Genomic DNA, 20,808 nt, shown 5'->3' with positions numbered 1-20,808 from the left:
AAGATGGGTGAATACATTGCCTAAGATTAAAGGACTATCTGAATTTGATGAGTTTAATATTGCAAAGACAGAGAAATTGAAATGGCTTCCTCTAATCATAGTTTCAATGAATAAAGGTGTTTTTACATATTCAGTGTAGTACGTTCTCACTTCCAGTTTCTGTATTTATAGAGTTCACTTAGTTTGCCCGTCAGGAACAGATAAGATTATCAGATAGTTTCTTTTTCCTTTCTCTATTGTCTTCCCATTCAGTAATACTGGATCGCCATGTGCTTGTTTTCCTTCCCAACTGAATCTTTCCTTTAAGCTGCTACTTCAGCCCTTTCTGACAAAGCTGATATCACTCTTGCCACCCTTTTCTGCTTACGTCTTGCTGATACAGTGAAGCAGTTGGACTTGATATGCCTTGAGCAGTTGTCATGGAAATACTTGAAGCAGCATTTCTAACCAGACGGAGAGAAAATGAAATAGTCACCCAGACACTTCAGTATATCATGTTTACACGTCATAGAGTGTAATTCAAAATCCAGAGTTATGTGAATGAATTTAAGCAGGGTGGAGTTAACCGAGTGGGAGGGAGGCAGGAATTACAGTGCAGCCAGCTGCACAGTTTGCGTTATCATATCACACCATAATAGTTGTGTGATTGACCGCTCCCTCCATCCACACAGTGGCCATGGCCTATCCTGGTAAAATTTCCAAAGGGATTCAGTCTACCACACTTGACAGTGGAACAACAGTTTTAAAACTTCACAAAGAAAACAAACTGCTGTATTAAGGAACAGAAATTCCTCTGGGGCCACATCATGCATTCTTACTTGCAGAGATAAAGAATCACAAGTCAAACGTATTTATCATTTTGTGTCTGAAAACCAGCCAGCAACTGCAAAGCTGTGGCTAATACAGAGTGTTTGTATTGTGTGAATAAAAAGGCAGCATTTACAAAACACATATTTTTAAACATTAAAAATAATGGTAACTGTCTCTTCGGCTCATATCCTATTTGCCTGCTTCCAACATGTTCCAGAATCAGTCTGGCCCAGTCAGATAGTGTTTCCTGTGTTTTTTTTTTAAGCAAAAATGATGAAAAACTGATTAAAGACAAGTAATCAAACTTACCCAAGGATAGCAAACTCACATATATAACCACTCATGAACTGAGACGTATGTGCCAGGGAGCAAAAATACAGAATTGCATATGTCCATATATCCCCAGGCTCATCTTTACTGGACAGGCCAATGCTTAAGTTGAGGTTTGAAAAAGTGTCAGGTGAGTATGCACTGAGTCTGCTCTCTGCTTTGGACTGATGCTAAAAAAGCCTCTGGTGCTGAGCCGAGAAAATGGTTATATTTGAGGATTTTAAAAGATTATGTATATGTGTGTGTTTGTGTATACAGAGAGTGAGAAAGATTTTTTTTTTTTTTTAACTATATCCAAAATACCCCTACGCTGCAAAGGAGAAATCATCAGCTAACCTGGTGACTTCATATCATCAGATCAGGTTTTTATTGGGTGAATTACCAAATGGGGAGGCATTTTTTTAGCAATTTGAAAATCGCATTTTTAAACAGAGATCATTCTTTCTTGATTTTTTTCTGTAGTTCATATCAGCTGTTGTGGTTTTCTACCATTACAGTGTAGGCACCCAAGCATGATAGTTTTGATAAGGACTTTTGTTACATTGGTAGCATTTAGAATAGTAAAGTAGTGAAATGTAAAAATACTACACTGATTTTCAACTGGGGAGATCTAAAACAGTCATATACTTCCCCAAAGCATTTATTTTGCATCATAACATAATATGGAATGAGATTTTTCCTGTCCAATCAGATGGAAATATGCAAATGAACTTTTGGTTCAATCAGTAAAACTGCATCTTCAAAGAAAACCATTGTACTGCTAAAAATATTTTTAATACTGACCACAGAAGCCATATTTGCCTCTTTGATCTCCTGAAGCGTCTTCTGTTTTTAATCAATGTTCCCACATAAAGCACTGTGGCAACCTACGATAATAAAATCCCTATTCACATGTCCACAGGGAAACAAAAAAGTTCTCATCTGAAGAAGGTAATTTGGTGTTCTGCCTCTTCCATCCATGGGCCCCTGCCTCTTACTGCTGGGGTATCTTGGCATCAGTTAAGTGGTTTCTGTCCTTCGCTCTGTGCATTACTCTCTCATTGAAGTGTTTCTGCTGTCTAATTATACCCTTTCAATCAAATTAGAGACTGCAGCATCTGGTTAGTGCCTGTAACTGTTGCCATCTGCACCTAGATACAGTGCTTTCATTTAAGGAGGAGTGCTCAAATTGCAAACTCGAGCAAGAGCTTTGAAAACAGTTTAGGTAGAATGGAAATAACTTGAAACTTTTCTTAAAACACAGTGCAAGCATGTGCATCAAGCAAGTGACACCTAGCCATTATCAGATCTGGCACCTTTGGTTCCATATTCTTAAATTCTGCTCAAGCATTTCTCTGACTCTTCTGAAAGGCTTCAAGAAAAACAAGTGACAACCGAGCAGGCAGTTATACCAGGTAAATTATAGGAACCTTTATCTCTTGCTCCAGCCTTACAGAGCATTTAGTGTTTTGGATATCACATCACTGTAATGAAACCTAAGGCGTAAATGGCAGCCACTTTCATTCACCTTGCATTATCCTTTAATCTTCAGATTCTGAAAAGAGAACCTTGCTTCTTGTCTCACTGTGGCTAGTAGGATAATTTCTGGCCAATTGTTATCAACTTTAGTCTCTCTGGCAGCAAGCCAGAGCTTCAAGTAGCTTCCCAAACGTAAAGCAAATGAATGAATCAAGTAACTTTATCTTTTGGTGAAATAGTTAAATGAATTGACAAATGACAATTCAGAATGAGAATTCCGAATTTTCTAATAACCTCCCTCAAAAGCTACATATACAGCCCAAACAGAGTACTCTAAGATGGCATTTAAACCACTCCGAAACTTCCATCTTTTTGGTCTGCAATCTGCAATGTCACTAAATACAGGTCTTTGAGAAAAGATGGCTTTGAAGAATGTTCAAAAGATACATAAAATTTCATCCTTGTCAGCCTGAAAGGGAAGAATGTTTGAGAGGTAGATAGCTGGGGGGTTTTGTTTGTTTGTTTGTTTTTAATTGTATAAAAAAGGCTGCAGATAAAATTCAAATGTTGCATTGTCTCCATCTGGGGTTATGTATCATGAAATTAGTGTTTCTCAGGTAACTAGGTCTCTCACCATTAAGGATACTACAGATTAATACCATAATTGAAACTCCATCTTAGCAAATCATTGGCAGCCAATATAGACTCTGAAATTTCAGTGTTTTATTGTCAGTGGTTCATACAGTGTGGCTATTATTCTGCACTACCTTAATTTTCCAAATGATCCTAAGGTGGCACCCATGTGGAGCACAGGCATCCATACAGTCCCAAAGTAACAAAAGCATAAATGATCATTGTAAGGTCCCTACATCGAAGAAGAAACCAAGGCAGATGGAAAAAATTTATATTACAGCTGCTGTTTGATCTTCCAAACATCGATCTGACTCTAATGAAACTAATTGTGAACCTGTATTGCACACTGATCATTCATGGTGGACAGCCATTGCCAGGCTTACTTCTCTGCTTTTTCTTACTAGCGGTTGCCACCCAATACATACATATCTAGTCTCAGTAATCATTAAAAAAAAAAGTGTTTTTTGTTGTTGTTGTTGTGTTTGTTTTTTTTGGTAACTGCAGCATCTGATGTATTGAAATCAAAACAACCTTGACAATACACTGCAGCCTGTGTTTTCACACTGTAGCTCATAAACATTATCCTGAACAGGACCTGTTGGTCTTTCCAGCTTTTCATGAATAAAACCACTGCAGTGGTTTTACTTCTAATTAATTCTATTTGCAGACATCCCCATGAAACAGAAGAAGCAGCAGGGTCATTAGGCAATTAACAGTGGCATCATCACAGACACTTTGATTTTATGCATTGATTTGACACAAACCTCTACTTCAGACTATGGCTGAAACCCAGCTGACTAAGATCTTAGAAGTATGAGGAGCCCAGAGACTTCAACATTTGATTGGAGATAGTTTTCTCCATGACCTTTCCTTCTAGGGAGCTGTCAGCAGTAACTCCCACAGAGTCCATGCTCTTTTCTTGCTGTCTTCACCAGCCAGAGGAGACTAAGATACATTGCACAAGTTCTGTCAAAGTATACCATAGTCTTCCAAAACTTCAAGGAATAAAGTTTGCTGAAATTCAGGTAACTGATATTAACTTCCTTGAGTCACTGTTCTGATATTAGTTAGATTTCAAGCTAACAGTTTCATAGCTCAAGGTAGTATGGAAATATCAGCCAACATAAGGCAGTTGGATCCAGCAGGTGACAGAACAGTAAAGGAGAAGGTGGTTGCTTTTTTGTTTTCTGATTATTTTTTTTTCTTTCTCCTACATGATCATAATCTACCAAGGAGAGAACAGGTAAATGGAGTAAGCCCAAGAGTTTTACCCATTCTGTTCAGTCCACCCTTTTCTGACTGTTTTATTCAGATGATCTCTCCTGGCTTAATTTTGTGCAGACAAATCAGGCTGATATTTTAAGTACATCTTTTCACAGAATCGTTGTAGCAGTAGTGCAGAACAAAATTAGGACAGAGGTTCCAGCCTACCATTTTCTGGAATCTTTTAGAGCGTTTGTCTTGAAAGAGCAGCTATGGGTCTGAAGTGGAAAGGGCAGTGGTCTGTTTGCAGATGGAACATTCACTTCTCACCTTCAACATGTCCTGAATATTAATGGCATGGTGAGATTGCTAAGGTAGCGTCTTGGATATCATGCAGCAAAATACAGAGAAATCAATATGTATGATAAATTAAAGCAGCTATTTACTGCCAAGATACTGAATATGCTGAGGGATCTCTATCAATTTTACCAGGAATTTTATAGAAAACAGTACAATATATACAACCATAGTTTAGTAGAACCCCAAACTGTTCAAGTTTAAAAAAAAAGTAGTATTGAGGTCTTGATTTTTTGAATACCAATATTTGCTTGAAAAGTCTGCACTCTTACGCTACAGCAAAATTATGATTAGTCATTAAAAAAATGAAAATTTCCTAGCAACTTCCCTTTAAGAAATAAAGTACTTGCTTATATAATTTGATAACAGCTACTAGATCCCATAATTTAAAAATAGTTTTAATTTCAGTATTGTTGGGATAATCAGTGGTTTTACATGATATCCTACTCCTTCCCCCTTCCACATCTAGATGCTAGCAAAGCCAAAGGACCTTCACTATGAGTCAACTGGCACATTTTCCCAAATCTCCTGGCAGTGCAAAAAAGACAAAGGAGACAGTGTTACAGCTACTTATTGTCTGGAGAACAGTACCTTATAGTTAAAAGGAACGATGACAGTTCTGGCTCTTCTTCCCATGTAACAGGACATACATTAATTATTACTGCAGTGAAGTTTGAAGAAAACCTATTCAAAGAGTAAGAAAAAAAAAAGCTGAAGATCAAAATGCAAAGCAGCTGCTACTGCAAGTTAAAACATGGGCCAGTCTTAGCAAAGCCTAAAATGGGCTGACATTAACTTCAGTTTGATGTGCGTGCCACATTACAGTCAGGTATTGTACCATTCCTCAAGTTTCTGAGTGGATGTTAGTAAATATTGTTTCTAGTTTAAAAGTGAAAAGAAAACTAGTAATAGCACTAAACGGAAGTAGACATCTTTTCTGGCTGTGCATATCACTCCTCACAACTGCTTTTTATACTGTACATTATTTTATTTATCCTGTTTGACCATATGTTCCGCTCTTTTCTGCCAAATGCATCAACTTATTTTTTCAGATAAGACATAGAAAAGCTTTGATATTAACTGCAAAGCAGGAGTACTAGAGAACATGACAACACTGTGGTGACTTAAAAGGTCTTTTTCATGAGTTTATGCAAAATTCTATAGTGGCCTGAATACTGGAAACACAGATTTGCATTTTCCAATAAATGTGCATTGCTCATCTGCATGGGTGATATAGCTAGGCAGACTGAAGTGTTTTGAGTTTGCATGGTTCTACACTGAAAATGTCATGTCGCTATGGAAGATATTTGCCTCCATCTCACTAGAAGCAAATGAAAAATTGCTTTGTACAGTATTGTTGAAGAATTGCATTGTACAGTGCTGGCTGTAATAGGTAAAGGTTAAAATGTTATGTAAATTAAGCTGTTCTGTGATTGAAGCTGAAGTGAACAAATAGACATGTATGTCACTTTACAAACTCTTGGCTAACACCTAACAGCAAGCTCAGAAGTTTGGAAAACATATGAGTTACACAAGTGAACTATTAAAATGTATAATCCATTGGTAAAAAAAGTTGTTTCTTTATTTTATGCTCAAAAAGACACTCCCAGTGACCTAGGAAAACAGGTCTTGTGAAATAGACTGGTATGATGCACCTCAGTATATGGACTACTTGGCTGAATAAGTGAGAAATAAAATACACTGAACCGCATATATGGATTATATTCAGATGAATGTGTTGCAGTTCCTCACTCGTGAACCTAAAATATATAGAGAACCACAGACAATAGGCCTGAAAAGGGCCTGAAGAGTTATCTATTCCATCCCTACACCCAAAGGCAGAATCAGTTTTATGTATGCTCCTTCCAGCTCTTTTTTTCCCCTAACTTCTTATTAAGAATCTCCTGCGATGATAATTTGACAATCTCCAGGTCATGAGAGTTTATGCTGAGGTCTAACATAAGTGTCCCTGGCTTTAGTATATTACTTGTTTTTCTATATGATTTGGACATAGAAAATAGTTTAGCTCCCCTAGCAACTGTGTTTTAACAAGTCTTCCATCAAATTCTTCCCTAGACTTTGCAGCTCCAGTTCATCCAAGATTTCTCTAGAAATTACATTTCTTAGGCACTGGTCATTTCTTTTTTTTCTCTCTCTCATGAATTTTCTTGACATCATCTGCATTTTTCTTGGAGCACAGTATCTAAAATTGCCATCCTGAATAAAGTGGAAAAAGTAATTGTTTCAGTTGTCTTGTTTATGTGTATCCGTGTGTGTGTGTGTGTGTGTGTGTGTGTGTGTGCGCACGCGCGCATGTAACCATATTGTTGATTCACATTCACACTTGTGATCCATGGTAAACCCTAAAACTTTGCTTTTAGAGCTACTGCCTGGTCAGTCTATGCCCATCTTGTATTTCTAAAGTTTTTGTCCTCATATGCCATCTGCACACTTACTGTATAGATGAAACCACAGGCATCCACTATTTGTGCTTTTGAGGATTATACAAGATTAATGAAAGGATTGTCATTTCTTTGTTCTGGAGATTATTCAGTAGGTAACACTATGTGTTACCGCTCCTAATCAACCTTTGTTTTGCAATAAATCTTAGTTCTTAGGTAAATTAGAGTAAGGAGGAGTATTGACTTGAAGTTTATTTCTGCTAAATTAGATTTCTGTCCACAGTTGATGGTAGTGTCCATTAATGGCTGTGCAGACACCTTTTCTATGTGCATTCAGCAATAAAGTTACATTTAAAAGAAATTCTAACCTGCCTAGACAGGAAAATGCATAGTGATGTCACACAACCCCCCCCCCCCCCCACAGTTTTTATTTGGCATGTATGCTACTGTGAAATAGTCATACCATTGTAATTGCAGAATTTTGGTATTTGTGGGCCCAGATGAAATTGATTTCAAATATGTGCTTTTAATAATAAATCTTCCCTCTTCCACAGTATTTTGAGATACAAAAAAAGGTATACTGGTTAATATCAGGATTAAGCTTCCCCCCCTCCCCCTTCCAATGGCTGTCTTTCTAGCCCTGTTTTGTAAGGAACATCTGATGAGGAACAGCTCAGATGAGCACAGTCCACTCAGGGCCCAGCAGAGCAGCAGAGCAGTTTCCCTTTCCATCAGGGCAGTGAACAACAGCATCTGTGCAGCTGTTACATGATTTCTGCAGAGAGAATATTGTCAGATAAGACAGAAGGTTGCCCAGCCTGCAAAGTCAGTAAGAGGCACTTGTGACTTTCCCCAGTAATGCTACTCAGGACAAAGAAATGTTTACAGCAGTGTAACACAAAGTTTAATTCTGTTGTGGAATGTTGTATTTTAATACTATTTTTAAATAAGTGAATGGATGACAAATGTTACCAAGTATTAATTATAAATAGGAGGGGTATATTTTTGGTACACTATAATTACTATTTCTGGAAGATAAGATGCATCATTTAATCAAAAAATTGTTTTGCACTTTTAGTAGATGGTAAAATCATGCATGCATATGAATATTTATTTGATCAGAAAATGACATTAATAAGAGACAGCAAAACCAGGCAGCATGAGAAATAGGATAGCGTATTTCATGACTAGAGAAATCACAAGGTTTGCTTTAATCTCTAACTTACTGAATATTAGGAAGTTAGAGAAGCAGACATAAATGGGAGAAAGTATATGAATAAGGCAGAAAAATACTGACTTGTAAGCTTTAATCTGAACAAAATAAATGCTGTAATGGCAAATCACAGTACCATGATTATATATTCTATATAAGGAAATCCCTTTGTAAAGCAGTTCAGGCCAGAGAAAAAAAATCCCTTACATACCTAAGTATTTTTCTAAATCATGATATAAAGGTTTGCCAGATCCATGCCTACAAAATCTTTCACTTTATAAAGTACACAGGATCACAAAAGTAGTTAGACTAGCATGAGAATTCAGTAATGTGCTGTCAAATGGCGGGATGATATCATCACCTTATCTTGTTTTTGGAAAATCTGCACTTTACAGATTCAGCCTAACCGGTAAAACACAAAGAAAACAGTACAAAATGTAGTTTGCTCATTCAGGAAATGTATTTTAATTTTATTAATCACTCTTCAGACCTAATTGTTGTCTTATACAATGTTTAGTAAAAATAATGAAATCGGTAATCTCTTGAAGAGATGTTTGACTCTGAGAGAACATCTAAATCCCAGAAAGCAACTTTAATGGCCTAAACAATGCAGAAAGCATTTTAGTGAAAGGAAACTAGACTCTTGGGGATGGGAGAGTTGGGGGGGGGGGGTGGGCAACCAAACACCAAACCTACATACATTCTCTCTCTTTCTCTCTCTCTCTCTCTCTCTCTCTCTCTCTCCATTTCCATTTCTTCCCAGAATGTTATACAGCAAATGGGGCTGACTATCGTGGCACTCAGAACCAGACCGCCCAGTATGCAGGGAAACCTTGTCTTTTTTGGAATGAGACCTTTGAGCATCCTTATAATACTTTGAAATATCCCAATGGGGAGGGAGGGCTTGGAGAGCATAACTACTGCAGGTAAGGAATGTCTCATTGCTACTAACATTGCCTAGATACCCAGTGTTACTTTAAACAGTTGACACAAAATTGGGGAACTTCCCATAATACAGTGAAGAATGTCAGAGACATGGATATCGAATAGGCATTGTTTTATCCTGGGATCAGTACCCTGGATCTTTGGTTCAACACACAAGCACTGTTAGCAGAGTAACTTTTCTCAACCCAGATCTCATCCAAAGTGGATATCATATAACCAATCTATAGTCTGGCGTAACAGAGAAAGATTACACATTGCTTAAATAAAAAGGGTAGAATGTAAAAAACAAAACAAAACAAAAAAAAAACCCTGCTTCAAGTCAGAAGCAAAAAGCACTGGTAAATGTCTGTAGGAGCATCTGGACCATTATGGTTTTCAGCCTCACCCAGAAGCCTGGTTCTGTTATACACTGTGTTTCAGAGCTTTGTGTTTGTGAAAGTTACATAGACACTAAGAATTCTCAGTGAATACAAGCTGTTCAGTGACTTAGAGTTGTTATTAGATTTCAGAAGCTCAAGGGTCAGTGATTATAATGCCCTTTCAAGCCATGGCATATCTACTTTCATTTCCTTGACTTTTAGGGACTTCCTCTGTAACTGTGGACAGTTACTCAGAATAGAAACCTAAACAAGGAGTTTAGCAGAATTTAGGGGTCAAAGAAAAATCTGCAACTCTGAAAAGCCCAGTTCAAATGCCACCTACATTTGGAAATACTTAAACTCTGCAGGCTCTTCAGCATTCAGCCTTGACATTTCTGCAACATCTAACTTTCTGATGTTGTGCATGCCCAAAAAGCATTTCTGCCTTTGCCCAACTGAGTTTTTGCTCAGTTTTTGCTCACACTTATACTTGCCATGGAGGTAGGTGGGGAAGAACCTGATAGATATATTCTTTAAACAGTGATAATCATCTACTCATTTAGGCTGTATATGAAGTCCAGTGGTGTTTCTTACTCTCTGGGTAATGAGGACAGAACTGCTTAAACCAAGAGATTAAGAATCAAAACATTTACCTGGGGCATGGCAAGAAAAGCTCTAGGATCTCCTTCATGAGCAGGTTCAAACCACTCCTCCATTCTCCTGGAAGATACCGTTAATTAGCAGGTTATAGGCTTTTCTGGGACTAGAGCCTATACACTTGCCGCCTTCGTGCTCAAGTCATTTCATTGTAAGTAATATAAATCAGGATGAATGAGACAAAATGAAGATGCAGGAGTTCAGCCTGATTGCTCTGTCATAGACATAAGAGTTCTGGTTCTTGATTGAAGAACTTTTCTATATTTCATCAGAATTAGTTTTTCAAGAAAATATGGCAGGGACAGAGCCAGTCAGTTAGCAGACAATAGCTAACACTGAACTCTGTTTTCAGCTGTAGAAGGAGAAAGCATCATTGTCAAGTTCTGGATTGACTTTCTTCTGAATCACTTCAGTAGCTCACCAGAATAGAGAAAAATACTGCACTTACTTAAAAGAGAAACTCCGTAAAGTTGGGCATTCTTTTTTGAAAGTGTCCTGGAAACCAGATAAACCTATCAAGCTGTCTAGTCTCAGTTTGGTATCTGAGCACAGGAAGGATTACTTTCACCAGAAACATTTTATGTCATCCTTACAGCCCCACTGCCTTAACCCAACAAGACCAAAAGCATAACAGTCCTCCTGACACGTAGAGATGTGTCTCAGGAAGTGTACTAACACAGAGCTATAAAAAGGCTAGAGGCCACTGAATAAGCCGTGACACAAATACCAGAATCAAGAAAGTAATTTTGATTGCTACTGTGTGGCAATATGCCAGATAGACAAGCTACAGGGTCTTAATTTTGGCAGTGGACTCTAGCTAATACTTAGGCTAGTACAAAGCAAAACATGTGCATGCTGTGAACATGTCAAAGATCGTGTAAGAGACAGAATGTACAGAACAAACTGGTTGCTAATAATCCCGGTATTCAAGTAATCCTTATTAGAGTCTCATTTTAGCAAACGGTTAGAAACGGTTGACCGTTTCCCTCTTTTTTGTTGTATCACCTGGCTCAGGCATAGTCTCACAGGTGTATGGAAGCATGATCCTAAGTGATGGATGCTTTTTAAGTTCACATCCTGTTGAAAAACAGTTTTGAAAGTCACTGTTTTAAGAGTGTCACAGCATAGCTTTAGCATGCAAAGCATGTCTAAGACTTGTGAGTCAGAATACCACTGTTTTAACTCTTTCTCTGCCAATCATTTCCTGCTTGTCAATGGATAAGATCTCCCCTTCTCAGTGGCAACACATATCTCACAAGACTTAAGACATGATACTTTACTTTGAGGCTCAATTTTAGGGACAATATTTGGATAATCTAATTTTATATTTCACAGCATTAATTAGAAGGATGCTATCTCTCCACAGCTGTCCCTTACTTGAAACACTTTTTTTTTCTGCAAAACAACTTGTTGAGATGGAAATGCCTTATAATGTTCTGCTAAACCTCATTTCAGCCATGACAGAACTATGCAGACTGAAGATTTCAGAGATTTTGGAACACACTCAATTGTTTTCTAACTGTGTGCACTTTTGAGGTCTAAGGCAAAGACTTCTAATGATGCTAATCACATTTCTCTGCACTTTCCTTGCATTTTAAGACATTTATATGTGGAATGCCATTACCATGATTTAATTACTGCCATCAGGTTTCTCTCATGCAGATGTAAAAGCAAAATGTCCCATAACTGTGAAAATGAGGAAAATTGTGTTATTTCCAGTACAGGCTCCCCCCATAACTACTGATGAACATCTTCCATCAGCTGATTTTGTATTTCTACCTTCTTTAGCTACTGGAACCTCTGACACTATACCTAAATTCTTAGTACACTAGTCTTGGGCTTTCCTCCTCCACTACTTTTACCAGTGTGTTTGAAAGCCTAACCAGCAGCAGCTTTGCCATTTTAACCAACTGAACTCAACTCACCAGCTGTCTCCAGCATTCCATTGTTTGACCAAAAACATCACTGGCAGTTCTAAAATTGGACCTCCCACAAAGCGTTGTTAACATACCGCAATGACAACATGTAGCCAAACTGACGCTTCACTATATGGGAGGGTCTAATTTATATAAATCGTGCCAAAAATACATGATTGTTGCTGGCCCTAGTTACAGAAAAAGATCATAGTTCCACCTAACTGTCCAAAATATCAATTTATTCTGTTAAACTGTTCTTTCAGATGTAAATAGTTTTTAAAGGCATACATAGAAAAAACTTTAAATGACCTAATGAAGAATTAGGAGTGCATTTGTAAAAGATGCTACACAGCAACAATGAATAATCACGGACAAATAATGAATTATCTCACCCATCCAATATATCAGATCACTGAAACAGATTTCTTCTCCCTCAATAAGGCTGAATCAAAGATCTGAATCTTCCCCAAAACTTTATCAGACATATGGTTTTGTCATTATACACAGAAAGCTGGAGGCTGGACAATATATTTGTACCAAGGCAGGACTCAGTTTTAGGAGTCTAAGGAACTTGTACCCAGCACACGCTGCTGAAAATCCTCCTCTCTCTCAGTACCGTCCAAAAATAGCTCTGCACCTTTTAGAGTTAGAGGGGAAAAAAGGGAGTTCAGAAGGGAAAGAAAGTTTATGTTTTAGACTTTACTAACCTTTTGTGCTTGCTGTGTACTATAATAACCAAAGTTATCTGAACTTCTTGTCCACTTCTGCATTATTCTTGGTATATAAGCCCAATTGGTTAAATATTCAATAGGAATTAAAACAAAAATAGTGCTGAAACTTAAGATTAGTAAGATTTACTTTTGTGTGATCTTTGAAAACATATGATGACTTTTTGCTCACTCTGTCTATTTTTCTCTCTCAGGAATCCTGATGGAGATGTCAGCCCATGGTGCTACATTGCAGAGCACGAGGACGGAGTATATTGGAAATATTGTGAGATTCCATCATGCCGAAGTAAGAACACCGTGTAATTATTTTAGGCCTGCATCTCTGTTGAACAGAGACTGGCAGTTATACAACAGTGGGTAGTGATTTTCCCAACAGGAACTAGGATAAGGCCAACCAGCTTATTTCCACTTGCAGACTAAGCAATATTTTAAAATGGTCTCTAAAGTTAATAACAAGCTTACTGTATATCTGCTCCTCCACTGCTACCCTCTTCATCTCCTGTCAGAATTAATGGATTATATTACTCACAATAAAATGCAAGAAGGGAATCACTCAGAACTTCAGAAGTATTGCTGGTTTTCTGAATCTGTAGAGATAGGTCACTCACTTATTAAAATCTAAAGAGGACAAAAATGAATAGGAAATTATTCATTAATTTTTTTAAAAGGTACATATATAGCCATCATTTGAAATTACTTTATAAATGGATGGTGATAGTTTAATATGCATAACACACAACATATACAAAATTGTTTTAAAGAAATAAAGGCAGTAGGAGAGGATACAGGAAAAAATGTGGCTACTTGGTAGCTATATGGGAGCTCAGGGCTAGACTTCCATTACTTACAGGTGCATATACTTAGCCTTGCTGTTAAAGCACAAACTGTATTTTGTTTGACTTTTTAAAAACAGACAATTTGCAAGCTATTTACCTAAATGTATGTCATCTGACATGAATTCCCACAAAAAATCCTCTAATTCTCTCCTTCCAGTATTTAGTTTCCTTAATGTATTATATTATCTATCTAATCCCAAGTGTGTTTCTTTTTTTCATGATTCCTATCAATGTGTTCCAAAATTTTAATTCGTAAATGCTCCAGGATAAAATCCTAAGAACGAACCATGTTTTTAAAAAATTTGCCTAAATATTTAAGAAACATTCCAATTTTGTATGTCAACAACCATAACTAAACATTTTATTAATTCCTTTACCTGCTTCATATATACAAGTACTCTCAGATTACTAGGGGTTTACTCATGTGTATACTCTTAAGAATCAGAGCAGTTGTCCTTACTTATATGTAGTTTTGATTTGAAGAAGTACAGTTCTTACTTAAGGTTAAGAAAACAAAGCCAAACAAAGCAGAAGGGGTACAATGTGATTTAGACTTTGTCCATAGTTTTCTTTTTTTTATGAATATGAGCAAGTGATTCACATCTGCAAGGCAGGTAAACAAACAAATAAATAAATAAATAAATGTGATTGTATGTCAGATGACTTTTACCTAGACCTAAATACAGATTAAGGAGTTTAATTTAAATAACATACAATGTAATACTTAAGCAATGCTTTTGTTCAGATTGCATCTTACTCTTTCTTTTCTAAGATATCAGGTCCTACTCCAGGAAACATCACCCTACTAATTAAGAAATTTATCTTGGTCTAAAATTCAAGAATTTGCATTTTCTTTAATGTCCACACATGCTAACAAATTCTCTGGATTTGGCACCAGTAAAAATGTTGGAAGGCAAATTTTCTCCACTCCAGTTGTTCTGCACAAAGAATCCTTTCAAAACCAGTCTCGCTCATTTTCTCTGTGGTGGGGAACAGAAGATTTAAACTTGGACACTTATTTGCACAGATAATCCAGACTTACATTTATGAAATGTCCTTTTGACCAGTAGCAGCTGCTTCAAGCATTGCACTGAAACTGGATACTAGAAAAAGGAATCGCAGCAATTTAGAACAAACTGTACATTGCAAGCCCCTCCAAGTCTTAATACAAACCTCATGGCTTATGCAGTTGTGTAAATCAGAAAAACTTTTATTCTTTACCAGATTTTCTGTTTTCAGTAAGCCTGATGATAAATCACAGGACCATCAAAATGAAACTTGTGAAGTGCATAATACAAAACTGGGTTTTATGATACAGGAACAGGAAAGTAACTGTGTAAAGAAAGCCTATCTGAAAATTTTAGAGAAGTTAAAAAAATTGTCTCATACAAGCTGCTTTCACATCATGATATTTAGTACTAGAAAAGCCATGTATCTGGAGGATAATTTAGCTCTAAACCACCTATGCTCACATAAATCCAGAACAAGGTTGACAACATGAAGCTTCTTAATTGCCCAGAGAGATCTGTGTATAATGGTTCATGGTAATGATAATTAAGACTCTACAGTTCAGAAGTTTTTATAGACAGTAATTATACCATGTCTCAAGTTCACTAATATTCATGCTTAATAGTAAATGTTTCATTTCCAAAAGCATTTTGGTATTCTGCATTTGTAAACATGTTGTATAGAGTTTTAGCAGTGTTAAATGAGGGTAGATGGTCATAATCACAAAAGACTATGGTAGCTATCCCAGTAGGAGCTTAGTCTGTCTTTTCCTCCCTCTCCTCTCATTAATGGCTTGTCTTCTAAGACGGCTGGAATGGACATAAACAAAATGAAAGAGAAAAAGCCAATGCTGAGGCCTGAGAGAACGTGTGCATCTCATATGGAAAATTCATAACATTGCTGTCTGAATCCTTTAGACAGTTAATTTGCAATGTTGCAGCTCTTCCTGGCTTTTATGATCTCTTTGCGGATGAGGTTAGGTTGAAATTCAAAGGAAAGACCAGTTTACACTCACTAAAGGCAAATGAAACTAAGGTTCGCTGTCCCATTAAATTGCATCACCATGTTTACGGCCCATATGACTCTCTTATGACAACATGATTTCGCTACTAAAAGCGTATTTCCTCTGTGTGTGTGTGTATAACGTATACTATATATATCTAGATATACTATAAATTCTCCATTGCTTTCAAGTTTCTAAATTGTATATATATTTTTAATAGAGATATATACGCATATTTATTTATTTATACACAGAATAAGAGGATACTCCAGGTTGGAAGGTACCTCAGGAGTAAAGGCACTTCCATGTCTGGCTGTAGTCCTCTTAATACAGCCCAGGATGCTGTTGGCCTTCTTTGCTGCCAGGCACGCTGCTGGCTCATGTTCAGCTCCCTGTCTACCAGGACCCCCCGGGCCTTTTCTGCAGAAATTGCTCTGCATACATAAATGTACTCTGTCTTCTTTTAGATTTATGTTGAGTAGCTCCCTGTGCGTACATCCTGATTCAGTTCAATATCATATGAACAAAGAATGTGTTTTTCTAATATACTAAAAATATTGTCAATAAACAATAATTTTTGATTCTTGTAGATCTGATGTGAAAGCAGTGTTTAACCAAATTAGACCTTCTTCCTCACTTCAGAATACAAATGATCTCCTCTCTACTATTGTGTTTATACTAAGTGTTCTGATTACCATCCAGTGGCAACTCAGTAATGGCTCAGGTCTATGACCAGCCTGGTCATAGAACTGGCATATTAGAATCATATCTGCATATAGAGGATTCAATTTATTAAGTGCTGTCCCAGTTCAGAAGAGTATTTAATCATATATTTGATATGAGACTACTCAAGTGCTTTTAGCTGAACATATGTTTATGGGCTCATCTAGTTTGTTGATTTGATATCAAAGTAATTTGAAGAACTGGGCATTTGCTTGAAAATTGCTGTTTAGCGTTGGGCTAGATTTAAGCTTCTCCATGAACAACGACTTATTCCAAATCCCATGATGCTATTTCTGTTTGCTAGCTATGAGAAAGTCAGAATACCCCTGGGACACTGAAGAGACTCGTTAGCTTTAGGATGTTATCCAAATGGTATGCTTGCTTTAGTTACAAAATGTGAGAAATTTTCAAATGACTGAGTCTGGTTTCTCAGCGTGGAATATATTAAGGGATTAGTCCTCTGGAAACAGAGTTGAAGGTTCTCACCAATAAAGCTAATTTTTTAAAAAAGCTTTAATATGTGGTTTTAGGAAATCCTGAGTCTCCCGGGTAAAATGAGCTAGGTTGGTATCTAGGAAGCATTTGCTGGGCAATGCAGTCATGCACTGTACAGAAAACTGATCTCTCTGAGAATTATCTACCCAGCTGTACTCAGCTGGGATGGGGCTCCAAATGAAAAACCCCAACAGTGTGTTAAATTAGACTGTAACGTGAGATCTGAGTACTTACAAGCATGTTGCTGCAAGGCATATTAGAGCATAGCTCCATGCAAGCAATTCCAGTTGAAATTGTATCATCCTTCAAAAACATAGTTATTTTATGAATATTTGAAGCAACATTATCTAATTATTCAAAAAAACTGTACTTGAATTTTCTTCTCCACTACATTATTTCCTTAATTCTTCTCTGTAATGTTATAATCATCCTCCTTATGAATATAATCATATACATTCTAGTACATTTGCTGGTCACCATAGCTATGCTAACCCACTTCCTCAAAATTAAGACATTGTTGCAATCAACATAGCCTAAGTCTGGGACCAGGTTCTCAGACAGAGCTGTTACTTTTCCAGGTGTCCAGATCACCCAGATTTTACCACCAGGCTGGCATCAGTTACTTGTTCAGTATGTGCTGCTCCAAAAGAAAAGGAAAGAGACCATCTTTGTTAGAATTAGACAAATCGAAGTTTCTGAACTGAGGTCATTATTTGAATTCCTGCTACAGGTGGATGTGTATAAGAAATCCCAGAACTGGGCCTTCCAGAATGCAATAAGATGCTTTCATGACTGCTGTACAAGCCTGCTCATTACAAAAAGAAGCATTACAGTCCTATTATATTTATGTGAAAATACAGTAATACAGAAGTAGTCAGTTTACTAACACGCAGGTTATCTGACAGAGAAAAGGGCCACACGGCTCATCCTGTCCAGTCTTCCTCAGAAGCAGGCACCTGTGCAAGAGATGACTAGTTCAAAAGGAGCCACAAAACATCTAATCCACATGCTATCATCAGACATCAGAGGCTGCAAAACATTTCCCCCAAATCTATCAGTAAGTCAAAAACATGAAGTTGTGCTGTGCCACAAGACATTAGCAAGAGAGTTCAGAGGCATCATCAGTGCACTGGGTAGTGAAATGAAAGATGATTAAGTGAAACTCTCATATGGCTCTAGGACTGCATCACACACTTATGCAGAGGTGTGGAGGTTAGGTGGACAATAATAATCTTTGTCAACTTGGCATAGGGAAAAATTCCCACCTGACCACAGAGCTGATGATAGATTTAAAGCCAAAAGTATGTGAGCAAACATGCCAATTATACATAAAGGATAATTTTATGCCATTAGCATAGCAGTATATTCTACCCCACATCCTGTTTCTGGTAGTTATGGCTAAATTCCACTGTAATGATGGAAAGTGCAAAAACAAAAGAAAACAAAAACAGAAGACAAATTATATATTGAAGGAGGAAAGATTTCTTTCTGACCTCCCACAGTAACCAGAGGAGCCTTGAAACATTGGATTAATATAATATAAATGTGTGTTGTTTTTTTTTTAAAAAAAGCAATATAGCTCCTTTTAAAACTCTTTGTATACACCATAAAATATGATACGTAGAATTCATATTAGAATTTTTGTTCTCAATCTCATGGAATTCTCCTATGGAAATATGTACTCCCTCCCATAAAACTTACCAAGTTCCATCCTAAAACAATTTAGGTTCTCTTCCTCAGCTGTCCTCTTTAGAAGACTTTCAAGAACTTCACTGTTTTGATGGTCTAACAGAAATCGTATGCTTTAATGGCACATTGTTAGAAGATGCACTTCTCTTCATCAAAAAAAAAAAAAAAAAAAAAAAATCACAAACCAAACCTGCACCTAAAAAAGCTCTGCACACATTTACTGACCTTTTTTTTCAATTGTCCCTGTCCGGAGAGATGAATCAGGCATTTATATTGTCTGTATTATTATAGCATACAGAAATCAGTTACAGAGTATTGGAGATATATTGTTAGATAACGTGATGCTATTTCACTACTTGCCACCTATCCCTGGCCATGTTTGGAAAATATGACAAGGATCTAGCAAAGAGTAACATTTCTCATACTGTGACAACAATACTAGAATGTACAGAGAGCTGCTTAGTGACTAGATCGTACATAAAGTAGTCTGTCTTGGGTGTTTCTAGGCACACCTTTAGAATGACTATTCTCTGTTATTCTTGCCAGTGCCAGGGAATCTAGGGTGTTACAAGGACCACGGAGAGCCACCGCCTTTGACTGGCACCAGCGAGACCTCCAATAAACTTACTATCCAAACGTGCATCAGTTCCTGCCGACGTCAGCAATTCAAGGTGATTTCTTTGACATCCATTTACAAAATCATTTCAAAGATGACACTAAGCCTGGAATCCTCTGTCGTATTTCTTTTTTTCCCCCCCCTTCCCCCTTTTTTTTTCTTCAGGAGGTTCAGAAAGTCTAATGTCTCGCTCCCACTCCAGGGAGCCCCCTCTCTGCATCCAGAGCAATTTGGGGGGGGGGGGGAGAACCCTATTAATAATGTTTCGTCTGCCAGAAGACAGTATGTTTGCTTACTGTAGCTACGAGTGATAGGGTGCCCTAATTGCCTTCTGTCCCTCGCTAGCCTTAAGTAGCATCCTAACAGCTCAAATACCCAGTTCATGGTGAGACTCCAACTAATCATACTGCTCCAAAGAACACATGCTCTGCTGCCAGCTTTCTTGCTCATACAACCTACTGCTGTTGCTCTTTGAAATATTATCCCTCCCTTCCTTATGCATCTCTGTTGTCAAAGTTTGCAGGCATGGAATCAGGTTATGCCTGTTTCTGCGGAAATAATCCTGACTACTGGAGATACGGGGAGGCAGCCAGTACGGAATGCAACAGTGTTTGCTTTGGAGACCATACTCAGCCTTGTGGTGGGGATGGCAGAGTCATTCTTTTTGACAGTAAGTATTGAAATGAGCTGACTTTTTCCCAGAGGAGAGGCCTCAAGTGTTCAACAAATTAGGGGAAAGGTTTTAAAGGCTATAAGAACTGTTGCACGCAAAACAGCAAGACACCTAAATTCAGTAAAAAAGAAAGTTGCATTCCACTTCTGCATATAATTTGCAGCCATTAATAGTGCAAAATAAGGTCTTCCAGAAAATGATGTCTGCTCAGGCAACTGACTCATGCTCCAGAGATTGTATCTTACTTTCCCACAAATGGTGCTAACTTATCCCTCACAAACAGCACGTCATGGAAAGGCTCCTTCAGAACTGATCTTACCAGAGCATAGATATACAATTAAGTGAGGCACCTCAGAAAAATTTCAGCCTCGTTGTGTGAAAACACTTTTTTTTTTAAATTAAGCCAGGTGACAATTGCCAAAAGCCAGTTACACAACACAAAGCAATACAGTAGAACTGTGAGAGCAGCAGGGTGTACAGTAAAGGTACAGCTAGGTTGCTAACAGAACCATCACTGATTATATAGTTTCTTAGACACAGAACTCCTCACTTCTACACTTCTTTTCAGTATGCTTACCAGTGCCGGCTGTGTAACTCCGTAGATTGAGGGTATGAGTACCCTAATGCCTGGCTCCAGCACAGGCTCCCAGTACAGCTGGGGTGCTAGGTAAGTCCACAGTGTGTACTGATATGTCATTGATTCTCAGATTTTAACTGCCTCTGATGTAGAAGCTACCTTTAAAGTGAAGTTATA

General features: G+C 37.6%; 1 protein-coding gene across 2 annotated transcripts in view; it reads left to right on the top strand.

Moving 5' to 3' along the window:
- The window catches only part of KREMEN1 (kringle containing transmembrane protein 1), a 41,484-nt gene that overhangs the window by 2,279 nt on the left and 18,397 nt on the right, over positions 1-20,808 (top strand). For both annotated transcript variants that reach the window (XM_067306818.1, XM_067306819.1), the window contains exons 2-5: positions 9,170-9,332; positions 13,206-13,297; positions 19,312-19,436; positions 19,898-20,051. In XM_067306818.1, the coding sequence (XP_067162919.1) occupies positions 9,170-9,332; positions 13,206-13,297; positions 19,312-19,436; positions 19,898-20,051 (534 nt within the window). The remainder of the gene's footprint in view (positions 1-9,169; positions 9,333-13,205; positions 13,298-19,311; positions 19,437-19,897; positions 20,052-20,808) is intronic.

The sequence above is a fragment of the Apteryx mantelli genome, chromosome 17, assembly GCF_036417845.1.
Source record: "Apteryx mantelli isolate bAptMan1 chromosome 17, bAptMan1.hap1, whole genome shotgun sequence".
In the NCBI taxonomy this organism is placed as follows: Eukaryota; Metazoa; Chordata; class Aves; order Apterygiformes; family Apterygidae; genus Apteryx; species Apteryx mantelli.
Note: the sequence above shows the minus strand (reverse complement) of the source record. Positions and strands in the feature narration are given on the sequence as shown.